The sequence below is a fragment of the Leptonotus elevatus genome, chromosome 18, assembly GCF_054856555.1.
Source record: "Leptonotus elevatus isolate MCC_2025b chromosome 18, RoL_Lele_1.0, whole genome shotgun sequence".
In the NCBI taxonomy this organism is placed as follows: Eukaryota; Metazoa; Chordata; class Actinopteri; order Syngnathiformes; family Syngnathidae; genus Leptonotus; species Leptonotus elevatus.
The window spans coordinates 11,239,995-11,255,507 of NC_141256.1; the positions used below are offsets into that span (position 1 = coordinate 11,239,995).

Here is a 15,513-nt window from a genome sequence, read left to right on the forward strand (position 1 = left end):
TTTTTGGGCGGGCGGGGGGGTTTAAGAGGGAGGGGTCAAACACGTTTAAATTTCAAAGCCCACTAATGTGCGACATGCCAATGATGACTATACAATAGATTGGAGTCGACTGTGGGTCTCACATGGAAAGTCTCAAAGTCACGACGTAAAGGAATATATTCAAGACATAGCTAACGATAAATACAATTATACACTCATGTTAGTGGCATCGAGAGACCATGTGATGCTGTGAACATTCTCGGCGATTGAAAGGGGGAAATAAAGTGGAGGTAACTGAAAGGGGGCAGTGAGCGATATCTCTCTCTCTATTTATATATATATATATATATATATATATATATATATATATATATATATATATATATATATATATATATATATATATATATACATTTGGGGATAGCGTAGTGGGTGGGGGGCGGGGTTATCTTTGTGATTTTTTATTTTTAAATTGTTTGAGAAGAACCAGAAGCAGTGAAGAGGGAGCACTTTGGGTTGGGTGGTCCGAGCTCGGCTGAGCGGGCGGGTCAAGTCCGATGAGGGCGGGCGGGCGGACGAGTTGCTTGGCTGCGCCATCTTCTCCTTTTTGTTTTCTTTTTTTTAAGCTTGTCTGATTTTGGACGGGGTGTAGTGCTTGTCCACAGACTCATCCTGTAGAAACATGTGCAGGCATTTCTCGTTCTGGGCCAGAGGATGCCCGGCCACTCTGGAAACACACACATGACCACAACAGGTTTCAAGCAACACAACATTAGGAAAGGAGAAGCCAGTTTGCGGGCTCAGCTGTCAACTTGAATTTAAAAAACAAAAATAAAAATCACTTCAAACGTAAATATATTGTACATTTGCTAATGCTAATTTTTTTTTACCTGATAATGTGATTTTTGCTTCATTTTTTTCCTTTAATTAATTATTTAAAAAAAGAATCGTGTTTCTTTGTTTCCCCAAACATATCTTACTTTATCATCCGCCATTTATTGAGACGACAAACGTGCGTGTGACGTAGTATCGGCCAAAACGTGTGACGTATATCCGGTCTTGTAGTCGCTTTTTTGCACAACGCGCATTTTCACTTTTTCTGATAAGCTTCAAAAAGCTTCCAAACGTGAACCTTTTTTCAAATTTCTGGCGTTTTCATTCAGTTTCTTTTTAGCAATTCTTGAAAATTCTAATAAAAATAGGTGGATGGAAACCCACCTAATGGTTTGCTTACCAGGGTTCGAATAGCTCAATAAATCTTGGCGCCTGCAGTCGTACATTGGATTGATCTTCAAATTTACAATAACGTTTGAGAAATGAATACAATTATTTTAAATGTTATTAGGGATGCACGAGAAGTTTTTTCCACCAATACCAATAACTGCATGTTTTGCTACTTCCCTTCTCGTCACGTGCTTAAAAGAATGAATGACTCGCGAAATGATTGACTTGGCAGTGACATTTGGCAGGAACCCAAACATTTTAGCGCTACGAGCCATGTTTATGTGAAGATGTTTTCAAGGACCAAAATAAAAACAAAAGATTAAAAAAATATCACTCACCATTGCTGCACGTCAACGAGCCGTGGCCATTTGCACACAAGTAGTGTCATAGCGTTTACCATCCATCCATTTTCGGAGCCATTTATCCTTATAGTATCCAGCAACAAAAGTCAAAGTGCGGTAACGAAGGTAAAAAGTCATTTACAAGAGGCGGCGCCACGGCCATCGGGCCAGGGGAGCCTCCGCTGCGGCTCATTTGTCCCAAGTTCCAATATTGATGGTAAATATTGTGTTTAGAGTCGAGGAGGCTTCTGCTCGTTGTGTGTGCGTATAACCTATAATTGAATTTGCCGTATTGACAAATGGCTCACTGTTTACTTCTGGAGTAGCTGACAGTGAAGCCATCTCTCCGACATCATGCAGCAGCAGGGAACTCTTAAAGTAACCAGACCAATGTTCGTATATTTCAATAAATCGGTCAAATTTTGAACTATTGGTATTTGGGCTTATACACCCCTGCGCTAGTTTGGAAATAAGTATTCAATTGTGCATTAAATGAAGGCGAGCTGGACCCTTCCGGATAATTTATCAGCCATTTTACAATTTAGTCTCAGTCCAGTTTCAATCACGCTTGTTCGTTTTTAACAGTTAGTCAACCTCATCACAACCTTTGGTCGACTATAATTCGAGCATTTTAGTCCAAGAAAACATAATTTTATCCGTCTAGTTTTAGTCAACAAAAACCGCCAACATTTAGTCTAGTTTAGGTCAGGACAATCATTTTACAATTACAGCACAGTATATCAACAAGTGGCTATTATTAAGTTAGCTAGCATCAGTTAGCAGTCAGATTAATATTATTGTTGGAAAGTTATAGCCATTGGATTAATGTTACGTTAAAACTATAATTTTTTTTTTTACCTTCCGTTTTTAAACCACCTCCTGTCTGTTCCATGTTGCACTCACTAGCTGCAGATTTGAGGGGGGGGGGGGGGGGGGGTCACTGTGTGTCACATGACAGCGTCACAGTGACAGATTAGCAGAAACAAGATTTTACAAAAATCTTATTTTCGTCTCGTTTTTGTTCATCAACTAAAATGTCCATAGATTTCAGTCCAGTTTTTATTAAGTGAAGTATGTTTTCGTCTCGTCTTCATTAGTTGACGAGAATGTATACAGATTTAGCCCCAGTTATTGTTTATTAGTAAGGGTTTGAAATGTGTGTTGACAAAATTATTTTTGTTTCGTTTTCGTTGACGAAATCAACACTACTTCTGGAAGGGATTCAATAACCAGTCAATGAGCAAAAGCAGTGTACAGTAACGATCGTTAAATATGATTTGGGGAAAATCAATTTGTCATTGTGCCTCTTCCATTAAAATTTGGAGGCACTCTGACATGAGGCTTGACTCAGTGTTCCTGCAGATGACGCACGAGGGCTTATACAACTAAATATGCCGTGCACCTGAGACCCGGGTGGGGGGGGGGGGGGGTTTCGATGTCATTTTATGTTTGCATCTTAACATCCAATAGGAAATAGTTACAACAAATTACAAGCGTCAAACATTGGGGTCACAAGAAGTTTTTGTCTTTTCCATTAGTTTTGAGGGACAATCAAGCTGCGCATTCCAAAAGATCCTCTTCACAAATGCTCTCAATCATTTCAAAAAGCAGCCAGCCAGACTATGAACAATGATATGATTAAACAGACGAGTTTTATTGTCTGGAATGCATGCAACAACATCCTAATTACCCACACATTGTCAAAAAAAACAAAAAAACATTTATGGTTTCAAATTTTCTTGGCACACTTGACGTTCAAACCGAAGCATTCGTACATTTGCACACGAAAAAAAAAAAAATAACGACCACGTCTGCAATCAAAGCAAATAATTACATTGGCGCGGTAACTTTTATTGTTCGGCAGCTGAGGAAAAAAACAAAAAGATGCGCCGTCTCACGTTCAAACACGCTGTAATTTGAATTGCAATTATCATAAATTAAACATCACAAACAAATCAAATGTGCGTAGGGAAAAAAAAGCGCTTTGTTAGGTAATTACAAACGGCATTTAGAAGAAGCCAGCACGTCGGGTTGTAGGTGGTAAGAGACCATGAAAAAGTGGAAGAAACTTGGCACAAAGTGCTTTGTTTGAGACTTTTGATGCTTCTGAACTTTAAAAATCATGATGTCAGGAAGGCGGAAACTCAAAATGGCTACAGGAATAAAATACAATAGTAATAAAATCCAGCAGTTTTTAATCAATATCAGAAGGCAGCCATCTCGAGTGAAAATGACATCACAGTTGCTCAGGTCTCAGGTAACAACCAATCACAGCTCAGCTTCAGAAAACAGGTGAGCTGTGATTGGCCGTTACCCGAGCCCTGAGCAACTGTGATGTCATCTTCCGTCGACAGCAAGTGGCAAAACGGCCGCCCGCTGAGATGGATACAAATGGCTGGATATTGCTTCATAGCTCATATTCCACAAATGTATTATTAATCAGAATGTCATGTTTAGACTAGTGAGGTCACATATGACATATTATTGTCAAGAAACACTTAAAGTGGACTTCCCCTTTAACATATACATATACTTTGTCCTAGCTTTTAGCTCCAAGTGTGGCCATGGAACAATCTCAAGGCAAACTGAGCTACCATGGAGTCTACTCTCCATGTTTGTCATGAAAAAATATACATGGCATCATATGGCCACTGGCTCTCTTTTATTATTATTTTAAATCGCAATCAGAACGTTACTTTAAAAAATTGCCTGTACAGATAACGGTTGTAAAATGTTTTCTTCTCGAAAGCACCCATTTTAACAGTCCAATTGATTAATTCTTATTCACTGCCAGCCAAGCAGAAATGGATCTTTTGACGTCTATGGCCGTCAATGGCAGTGAACGAGTTCATCTTGGAAGTTTGAATGTATAACACTGAAATCGGAGATGATGGCTTACTTGTTTAGGAACTGCTCCAGACCTTTTCTCCTCTCTTCTATGAAGGAGTCATCAAATATCCCGTCGTCCCCTCGGAAGGGCAGCTGCCGGATCAGAGCTTTACCCGGGAGCGGTGGCACAACAACCTGAGAGAAAAGAATGGCGCGGGAAAATTTGTAGCAGCGCTTAAATGGGCACAAAGACGACGACCAATGTTTCATTCAATGTACGCTGTGTAAATCGATTTCAGGGGTGCTTGCGTGGAGGTGAGGTGCTCCAAACATTTTGAAGGCTAGAAACCAAACACAAATTTGTATTCATCGGCTGGGCTGTGAACATATAAATAGGCGCTCTGCCCCCTCACCTTGCTCTCCCTCTCCAGCTCCGCCCTCAGCCACTCAAAGTCGCTGTAGCGCCTCCGTACACTCGACTCCTTCAGCTTGAAGATGGGAAGGTTAGTCTGAGCGGAAAAAAGGAAAAGGGTTAAAAAAAAAAGGAGACACTCCTAAATGCATGAAGCTGTATAAACGAATATACACAACAGGGTATTAAAGCACAGCGTTTGTATGATCACATTTTGTTTTTTTCATTTATTATTATTCATTCATGACTCTTCTCAGGATGTGGAGTTATGCGGTGGAGGCCATTACCACAACACTCAGACGGGACAAGAAGTCAACTATTGAGGCAGGTGTGGCTTCCAATTTATTTCTGATGCAAAAGGTACACTGAACACCAAGGTTACCAATACAATAGTTTATTTTAATCTAATCAATGTTAAAAAAATAATTGTGAATTTGGGGTTTTCTTAGCAGCTGTAAGCGATATTTTCATCAAAATTTGAAAACAAAAATCATGAAATATTTTGCAATGAAAGGAGTGAATCTTTACAATGCACGAATTCCACTTCTTGGACTGAAGGCCAGAATAAATGACCTTTTCCAATTTCTCATAATGATTGTGATGCACGTCGCATTGGTGTTGTCACCATACCAACATTTTGGTAACGATTCCGGTACCAGCATTTAGTTCGATACTTTTTCCAAATCAAAAGACATACTTTAAAAAAAAGTAATTAAAGACTTTATTTTTCCTCACATTTTTTTTTGTGTCTTTAATTATATGTAAATGAGAGAGCGAGAGAGAGAATAAGAATGTCCCGGGGGGGGGGGGGGGGGAACTCCACCTGCATTGAATTAGTTCTTCAGCCATCTTTTCTTTCACGACCTTTTTGTCTACCTCCGTACGTGTGAGTCAAATACACTTTTATTTGCAATATGCTAATTCCTGCTTCATTGGGCTCCTTCTCTTGCTGCGCACGCGTGGGTCAAACCACGCAGCTACTTGGGGGGGAAAACTACCCACGCCGCTACTTGTTTGCTATATGCTAACTCCTCGGACTAGTTCAGAGTCTCGGTAAGGTCACTTGGCAAGCGGCGGCGCTGCAAGTACCGGTACCATACAAAATGCAGTATAGTATAGTTTGAAATGACGCAATACCCCGATACCAAACGGGTTAACCGTGCATCCCTGCGTCTCATCATGGAGAAGATTTGCTTTGAGTCTCCCATAAAGTATAAAAGCAAGTTTCAAGGTATTATAATGATAACATTTATGCTTTTAATATTGATTTTCTTTCAGGAACCTTGGGCTAATATCCGAGCATAAAGTTCAGAAATAAGGTTTTTGTGGTTCCAATGAAAGCCTTTAACAGTGAACAGCCAATCAGAGACAAGTACTCCACTGCATAAAAACATGAGCCAGTTGACATTGTTGCAAGTGGGTAACAAAAAGTGATTGTATTTTTTCTCTCTTGAGGTTTAAGGAAAAAAAGAGCTTAATTATAAAAATAAAATAAAATAAAAACCTACTGAAACTGGCCTCCAGGAGACAAAAATCACTTATGTTTCGCTCACCAAGGTTTCCCGCACTCAGACGGTTTTGCCATTTTTTTTTTTGCACGTTCGCAAGCGCAGCGGAGACGCTCGCATAATCCCCCCATTGCTGTTGACGAGCACTCGAGAGCGGCTGTTCTCGTTTGAAAGACGGGAGATGTTTCGACATTGACAGAGAACACTGGCTCAAACAGCAAATTATAGCACAATGCCAAACCTATTCACTCGTCCTGACAGCACATGGCCATCCCATGACAATGTACCAACGAGGAGGGGCTGAATGAGGATTTTCAATAGCGGGCCGCGTTCGCAGAAGGTCAGAATTTACAGAAGAAAGCGCTACAATGGCAAAGCAATTGAGCAAGTAGGTGCGGCATAAGTTCAGGTACAAACTGCAGACTGATCAATAGGCAGATGTCTACAACTGTCGTAAAGGGGATGGAGAGTTAACTACAAGGCTGAGTAAATGGCCACACAAAAGAAAAAAAAAAGTGTGTGTGTGTTTGGGGGTCGTAAAGGAGGAGCTGGAAAACGAGAGAGCTCGGGAGCTTCATCTGGACTGCGCTGGACTAATTGAGGTGGAAGGGAGGGCAGGAGTGGTTTTCTTTGCTCTCATAGTCTCCTTTCAGTTTTGTCCGTCTTTATTCCTTTCGCTCTTTAATAATGCGTCTGATTTTCTGCCTTTGGAGACTCTTTGTGGTATTTCAACGGGGAAAACACAGGCACTGGTTTTCTCTCTGGCCAGTCATCTTCTCGGTCTTAGTGATTCTACCTAAATTCTGGAAACTGAATAAAGAGCATTTTGCCACGTCTCCACCAAATGTTACACACATGGGATAAATAAAGCCTGATCCAGCAATCAGGCGAGTGTCATTTGTCTACTCCCGGTTCACTTTAACATTGAAAACCAATTATTTGGCCGAACAATCAACAGCCAACAGCATGACTAATGTGACCGGTACACCAACAAATGCTGGTCTTACACCTAACGATTTTCACTTGCAGTCTCAGACTAAAAACTGAAAGACAGAAGGAAGTTTGAGTTTCACTGGAGCCACAGGGCGCTCCCATTGTCTTGATCGTTTAGTGTAAGGTAGTAATCTCTCAGTTTCAGGTCAATCTTTTCCTCGTCTTGCCCTTACGACAAAATCAAATGTCTTTCAGTCAACCAACAACTAAGAGATGACAGCCATTCCCACGGCATGTTAATACTTGGGCGGGGCGCCCAAGTAAACTGGCGGCCGCCCAAGAGGTTTTCAAGAAAATTTTGTGCACCGAGTTCCGGAGACGTTTTCCTTCCAGCCAAGCTTCGGGGCAAATGTTGCTGCACCAACGCACGTTTCTGATTGGTGGTCTGGTTCACGCTCGTTCTTGGCTGGCTGCTGGCCTGTGTTGGGACTGCAGGGGGGCGGCGGCGGCAGAAGGCAGAAGAGAGTTGTCGCTGTATGTATTCGAATGTGGAGTAAAACGAGAAAGTAAATAAAAAGAGATCAAATGAAACGCCAGACTGCAGTGTGACATCCTGTCTCATCCTGTCGTTCATTTTGTTTACCCCGTTTGGACACCACCCATTTGCCGATGTGTAGCGACCGGGCGCTATCCGCGGAGACGACCCGATCTCCGACGGTAGTCCGTAAATGGCATCAGCTAAAAGTCGAGACATGCTTACAAAGCACAATTTAAACTGCAATCTATCAGTTGCGCGGTTGTACATGAGAATAGAGCAGCCGCGAGATAATTTCACACCAATGAATCCATGGTTCGGAAGGTGAGGAAGCAAAAAACGTCTGGGCTAGCCATCATTCTGGGAGGATCCAACCGCTGGAGAAGCATTGGAGCGATCCACCAAAACAAACTGGGAGTCCGCACTGGCCGCGCCGCGGTGTGTGAATGGATTGTGAACGCCTGTTAAAGTACCGTGAGTTAGTTAGTTGAATTATAAAGTACAGCTGAACTCACTATTTTACTCCAGTTGGCATTTTAAAATGCTTGTTACCGTATTTTAGCATACACGCTACCATTTGTTTTTAGCATGCATGCGCTAAATATGGTACTGTGCATTCGTTTCGGAGCTGCAGTTACCTAAAGTTAGCCACCAGTAGCTCTGCGTGTGTGTCAAGTCTGTGTGTGTGAATTGGAAAAAACAAGGCAAACTGTCAGTTCAAGATATGAAGTGTACAATTTTTTCCCCGGGAGGCTACCCGCCCAAGTAGATTTCAAATCTGTGGGAAACACTGGATGAGCTCTAAGAAAACCGGAAACAGGAAACTTTGCAAGCAATCATGAGTACGGCATGGACGCAGGCGAAAATACGACGGCGCCGAAGAACGTGGACCATCCGGAAATAGGAGTGGATAGTAGAACTGTGGTCAGAACAGCCCAAGACTGTTTGATGTAAACTCTGCACTCTACCACGACAGAAGTTGCGAAGGAAAGGTTTTGTAGGTTTCTACCAAGAGAATGATGGGGAAACATTTGGAGGCTGTGCAAAGTAATTAATATCGGACCCGAATTGCGCATTTGAATTTCACACTTAAATTTGTTTTTTTATGTTTTGGATGTAATTTGTATTTCTGCATGCATTGCTAAACCTACTTTACTCAGAAAGGCTTGAGATGCGATTTGAACGCATAATCTTCTACAACCGTGCTAAAGTCCCCAAAGGGGAAAAACAAGCCAAACAGATCCGCTTGGCAAAAATGTGTCTGTATTTAAGAGTTCTCCCTTTGCAACTCCCTTCCCAGGTGAAGTTGTCAATGAGCCCCCCACCCCCACCCCCCTCTTTAGTCCTCTTTCCCAGGTCACAGGAGAAGTGGATTAGTTTAGCTTTATTGGCCCACTACTCTGGCATTAACTCCACTCGCTTGTCCCTGCTGCGTAATGTTACCTCACAGCGAGGAGTGCCGCAAAGTTAATCCCCAGCACAACAGATCACAGTTACAGGTAATCTGCCACCGCCGTGACTCTAATCCCATCATGTGCGCACTAGAAAAAAACTTAACTGAGCACAAACACGACGTGTAATAAAATACGGTTGTTGGCAAATCACATATTCATTCGAACTGGTTTGTACGCGCACACATACAAAAAAATGTGATTGGTCAATTGGGTCTCAAGACCATAAAACCGAGCGACGAGGGTTCAAGAAAAGAAAGTCACCTGGCCTCAAAATCCTTTCGCACTCTCAAACCCTGTGATTAAGAGATTGCTCCTGTAGGACAGGGGGAGGAACGGCAACAACAAAAGTGAAAAGTGAGAGGTCTCGCTCGCCCAAAAGAAGGCGGTGCGTGAGAGTCCTCAGAGTCAAAGATCAGGTTTCCTCAGCCTCTGTTCTCGACCTACTGGCCCTTGTGCCGACTTTGACACGGGAGCAGCTTTCACCCGGTAAGGTGTCAGCATTTCTCTAATTGTCTACAAGGCCACACTTTGCCTCTCTCGCTTGCTGAAAATTGAACTGGAGGAAGCCAAATAGATTAGCGATACAACAACTGACCACCATTTTGGAGAATTTTCTAAAAACAAAAACAAAACAAACACGGACACAGCACTTGAACTTTGCCTCTTAAGTCCTCTATGACCAATAAAGTCACATAAAACGATTTACTGCCTTAGTACACGACATACTCTGCTCTTCTCATCAATAATCTTCCATTTTCACAAATCAAATCGAGTTTTTAAGACAAATGTCAACATTTGAAATAACAGTCATTTTGATCTGTTGACGTCTCGGAATTTTGGCCTGCATGAGTAATTGGATATTTCTAACCGAAACTTCCTTCCCTGAGTAGAAGACAAAATGAAAGGTTCAAGGAGAAAGGTCTGGACAGATTTTCTATCGGCAATATCCCACAAAAATATTCCCCAAAAAAGCAATTTTTACCCTAAAAAAAAAAAAATTCCCCAAGAAGAACCCCATCGTCTAATTTTCTAAATTCTTGGTGCGATATACTCAGCTTGAAGCGGCCATTCCAACTGGACTCAGCATTTTGAGTTTTGACAGATTCCTTTTTGGGAACTCTTTGTCACATTGCTAATACATATGCACGTGACGGGTTGTTGGGCATAATAAAAGCCTAAGTGAAAGAGGGAATACTGCATAAAGCTACCCTCTTGAAAACAGCCAGCGTCACTTCCCATTATGAGCGCACAAGGCAATCTATGCTCCATAGGAAGAGAGTGAGGCATAATGTGTGAGACACAATATCTTAGTTTCATTGAAAATGGCAGAAGGCTTTAAAAACAGCCTCGGACAAAGATCACTCATCTCCTGAGAGAGGGGTTCAAGACCACCACGCATTAGCTTTTAGCAGGATAAATCAAGTCAAGTTGGAGAGTGTGCATCCTAAAGCTCGCCACCTCTCTTCCCCCCCCCCCAAACCCGCAACCCCCTTTCACAATAATGGCATTAAAAATGGCAACATAATACCATCTCATTGCATCATACTCCAAAATGGTGAAAGAAGAGGCTGGGAACAAAAGCTTTGGGGTGACGGGTCGTTTGCTCTCGCCTTGCCGGGTACTCTCTCTCGCTCGCCGGCCCCTGCGCTCTGACAGTCTATCCACTCTCTTGCTGGCAAAAAGCTGCTTTGTTACCATAGTATCAACTCCCACTTTTGATACTGTCATCTCAAGTAGGATATGGTAGCCTTGATACAATATGTTCCCCATTTCCATTAAAATAGTTGTCCAAGAGGATGCTGTAGACTTTGGATTACACTTGACTGTGCCTGACAAGCACGCCCACCCCGCCCCCCCTCGACTCATTTTTATTAATGGCCAAATTCACCCCCCCCCCCCACCCAAATTCAAAGCAGAAAGAAAGCAAGGGAAGCTAAGGGAGTACAAAAGAGAATGGGGAGAGGATGAGAAGTATAAGAAGCCCTTTTATGTGCTCCTATCTATAAAACAAAAGCAAGATGCCTAAGTTCAGAGTTCTGAATGCGACCTCCAGAAACCAAGGGAAGCGGTGCGAAAAGACAATCTAACAATGTCACCAAACCATCAGAGTATTATCAAATATAAGGCTATGAACGGGATGTCTGCCGGCAAAAATCGCTCGCTTCTACGTTAACGCTAAGACCGGCGGCTGTTGAAAGCAATGTCGCTTTCCACCATGTACATTTTCATGTATCCCAGCTGCAGCAGTAGCTGGGTTCTAAAAAGAAAAAGGGGGAAAGGTGACTACATGAAGGAGGTTTGTTACAGTCTGATGTAACAATTTTGTGAGATATCACCGTATAGGAGGCAACAGTTCAGCAGAGTACGGAAAATTTAAACGCATCTTTTTCAACCACTGTCAGCACTTTAGGCTGGCTTGGTCATCCAACAAATATCCACCCATTTCCTATACTGCTTGTGGGTAAAGATGGAGAACATCACAGCTGACCCTCCTCTGCGGGCTACATCTTGGACTGTTCACCAGTCAACTGCAGTGTTTAACAACGTCCAAAATAACAACAAAAAGATTCCTCTGGGTCTAAAAAATATATTCACAAAATGTCCACTTTTGGCACAAACATGCTTTGTCATCCTAAAATAAGCTTTTTGTGCGTCTCTTGGGCATTTCAGATTTCCAATTACAAGCTAAAACAAATGGATTTGAATGAGAACAAAAGTCAACTTCTTCAACGAGACCCTCGACATTACAAGTCCGCTCAGGAAAAATGAGATATCCGTCTCCTTTCAGCATCTAGTTAGCTTTCATCTCTGGGAGTGAAAGAGGGCGGACGGATCCCATTGATTTGAATACGAACGTAAAGCCCGCCCGTCAACAAGTGCCTACGCAGGCTGACTCGGAGAGAGCCAGTGTAAATAGCTGGCCTCCGGTAAGGGGTGAAAAAAAAAAAAACAACACCTTATGATTCACCACCATCTCTCAACCTTCACCCAACTGTAACACTTAGTGTGGACTTAATCATTTTATAGTGTAAATAAGCCCTTGAGCTGGTGTTTACATCATACAGTCATCTGTCCATTTAAGCCAGCAGTTATCGCCATATCTGTGTAAGCTCACTGCGAAGCAGGCGAGTGACTGCATGGAGAGTGAAATAGGATAAGTGGAAACAGGATCAAGGCTGCTGAAGGGGGGTGGCTTTATACCCTTCCGTGGATTTTGAGGGTGTATGGCCGGGCAGTTAACGCTCCAGCCCCCCCCCCCCCCCCCCCCACATGCCTGGCCTATTTCATTCTTTCCCCTCTCAATGAGGGGATTAAGAAGACTCTCTCAGAGCGACCACAAGGGCTCTCTCGATTTTGGGTGGAACGTGGGACAGCAGTGGGAACTTGAGGCACGGCAAATGAGCTGTGAGCATAAAAGGGGGAAAAAAAACATACAGACACATTTTGGGTTCTCGAATATCGTGATTAACAGTGTGACCCCCCCAAAAAAAAAAAATCAATGAAAGGCTGACCAATAGTTTGCCATGCTGAAGGTGAAGTAAATTATTTCAAAATGATAATGAAAGATGGTAAGCGAAGCAAAGTTGACATCACAATCATTGAGGAGCGCGGGACGTGCCGCTTTTTCTGTGGTCTTATGCAAAGTGGGGTCACACGGGGCTACGAGATGCATAATAATGCTGATTACACGTGTGCGCTAATTATACCACGCTCATCAAGTACAGTAGCCCCGTGTTCAATTCTGACGCTTGGAGAATGCTTTGCTTACCTTGCTCTGTTATCTTTAAGTTGCAGCCAGCCAAATAACCTATCAGGGTGGTTAACCAATTCGATCAACTCGATAAGACCAGTGACTGACAAGTTTCAGACTCTGGATATGAATGATAATCAGTCCAAAAATGGCTACAATAATATAATAATAGAACAGTGATCTTCAACTGGTGGGTGGTTTTGGGGGTTGTAAACAGGTGGTAAAAATATATAAAAATCATGTAGTTGTGTTAAAAAAAAAATTTTTTAAAAAATCTTTTTCCAGAACAAAACTGATTTTGATTCTTCTTTTACCGTTAGAGGTCCCGTTTACGCTTACAGTATTTTTCTATATACTAAAAAGCGCAACGGGTTACAAGTCGCGCTTACCTGGTGTGGATTTACATACATTAGCCGCACCGTCACATTGGCCGTAGGGGTCAGAGCGCTTCGAAAAGAAGCGGTTTACACGATAAAATACGGTAAATTAATCTCTTGCATTTTTCATGTAATGAAGTCATTTTAACATAAAACATAAATAAAATTCCCTCTGCAAAGTTAAACTCTATTTATTAAAAACAATTTTTGTTGTCATCATTGTGTTAGTACAAAAAAAAAAAAAAAAGTGGTCAATTTTTTTCCGTGACTATAAAACAAATGAAGGAAGACCAGTGGGATATATTGTGGTCATCCGAAACGGTGAATTTCTAATATATGCTTTATGCTGGTGCTAATAGGCGTCTGTAATGTATCGATCTTTACAAATGAGTAAAAGTAATGTGTTAAACCAAACTCAGGGTCCGTGTTTTGCAACAGGTGGAAGTGTTTGACGAGTAACAGCCTTCACTGGACTTACACAATGCTGTCCGTCACATTTTTGCAGCATGAGGCAAGGCGCATGTCTTTAACTCAGTCATCAACTTGTTTAGCAAAGGATTGTGGGAGCTTCTCTGCAAACGGAGGCCCTTCTACTCCCCTGCAATGTCCTCAGCAGGGGGAGGAAGGAAGGAAATGCTTTGCAGGGAGGTGAGTCAGAGGATCAGTGTGCATCCTGTCTACTTGAGCTGACTGTGTACCCCCACCACTTTGACCATATATTACGCCATAACGCAGGGAGGAAAAAATGGCTGCAAGAGAATAGTTAGGCAAGAGAGGTTTCATTCAATCAACAGAGCACAAAAACCAAAGCTCACATCAATATGATTAAAGTGGAGAGGACATGGGGATTACTTGAGTGTACAAACAACCATCTGTTGGTCATGAGTTCGATGGTCATTTCCAGATCATGGGGTGCAGCTGAATTCAAAGTTATTAAGAGTTTCAACTTTAATAGTGACTGGTCTTTTTCTGCCAACTTTACAATTGTAAGTTACTCAGGCAATGTTGCTGTTCTTGCAGGTGCCCTTTAAAAATGACGCTGTGCTCACCTGATTGAAACAAATTAAATGTCAAAGCCAAGGAAAGCAACAACAATAGGATCTCGGTTGACAGAACGTGACAAAATTTGGCGTCACACTCTCGTCAAAGACATCATCCAATGCTATGTAGCTAAACGTTGGTAGCTTGTTCTGACGGATGTTGCTAACCTGTCAGGAAACGGTTTTCACCCATGCCGATTTACATGGCATGGATTTATCACAAATACTTTACCAACGTTATTTCGTCACAACGTCACTCGCTAACAACCTGTATTTGTGTACTAACGTTAGGCAAATAGCCCAGAGGCTAACAGTACTAGCAGCTACAGTAATGATGAAAGCTCACCTTCAGTCTGACTTCGTACGTCGTGTGTCTGCCCCTTCCCACCCCGATGGTCTCAGGGTTGCTCACGTCAATCTCCAGAAAGTTACTCGGTGGGCCATACGCGTCGTTAAGGTTCTGAGGCTTAGTAAAGAGCCTTCTTGTATCAGCTATGGTGTCAGCCATTTCTAACGCTGCGCTTTATCAAAGCTAGCTGTACTGTCAAGCGAAACTGAAAACTAATATGTACGTTCCGCTAGTGGCCTTCACAATTAAACAAATAATAAACGCTTGGGTGTGCGTAAAATAAGAACCTATAAAAGGAAGACGTTTAGAACAAATTATTTATATAAATGTTTTATTTCAGAGGTTAAAATTTTAAATGTATACCTTGTAAACCACACTTAGACATTGTTACCCTCGTTTCCGGAGTTGAATGGTCTCTTACTTTGACAGCTTGAAATTTGCCAGCACTACTTCTGATCAGCTGAGCTTCAGCTGACTGGTGCCCGACCACCCTGCAGCCTGGTTTGTTTACAACCCGCTAATTAGTTGTCACACTACAAACATAAATACTGTGCACTACACTATATGCAGTTAGACATTGTGCAAATTGCAGAGCGGATACAAAAAAAAAAAACGTAACAACAAAAATAATGACACAAATAATAATAAAATAAATCCTTAAAATATTTGTCACCTGTCAAGGGAATTGTCAATAGTGGAAATTCTTCTGTAAATATTAGTAATACTCCATAAAAGAAAGCTAGACCTTTAAAGTTAGACAATTTGCACTGTCAGATCCTGT

The 15,513-nt window shown here is 42.0% G+C and overlaps 1 protein-coding gene across 1 annotated transcript; it reads right to left on the reverse strand.

The window, feature by feature from the left end:
* Nucleotides 1–544: 544 nt before the first annotated feature.
* On the reverse strand, nt 545–14,927 carry snx3 (sorting nexin 3). The gene is made up of 4 exons (XM_086061787.1): nt 14,730–14,927; nt 4,787–4,882; nt 4,444–4,568; nt 545–706 (listed from the first exon to the last, which is right to left on the reverse strand). Exons 1-4 carry the CDS (start codon nt 14,889–14,891, stop codon nt 601–603), a joined length of 489 nt encoding a protein of 162 aa, XP_085917913.1. The 5' UTR covers nt 14,892–14,927; the 3' UTR covers nt 545–600.
* Between the last annotated feature and the right edge of the window lie 586 nt (nt 14,928–15,513).

What these genes read in the sequence shown, in the direction of transcription:
- snx3 (XM_086061787.1), bottom strand. Translation starts at nt 14,891, where the DNA reads ATGGCTGACACCATAGCTGATACAAGAAGGCTCTTTACTAAGCCTCAG. An exon ending in AGCTGGAGAGGGAGAGCAAG is followed by an intron (nt 4,569 to 4,786) that starts GTGAGGGGGCAG and finishes CTTTTCTCTCAG; the next exon opens with GTTGTTGTGCCACCGCTCCC. An exon ending in CTGGAGCAGTTCCTAAACAA is followed by an intron (nt 707 to 4,443) that starts GTAAGCCATCAT and finishes GTGTGTTTCCAG; the next exon opens with AGTGGCCGGGCATCCTCTGG.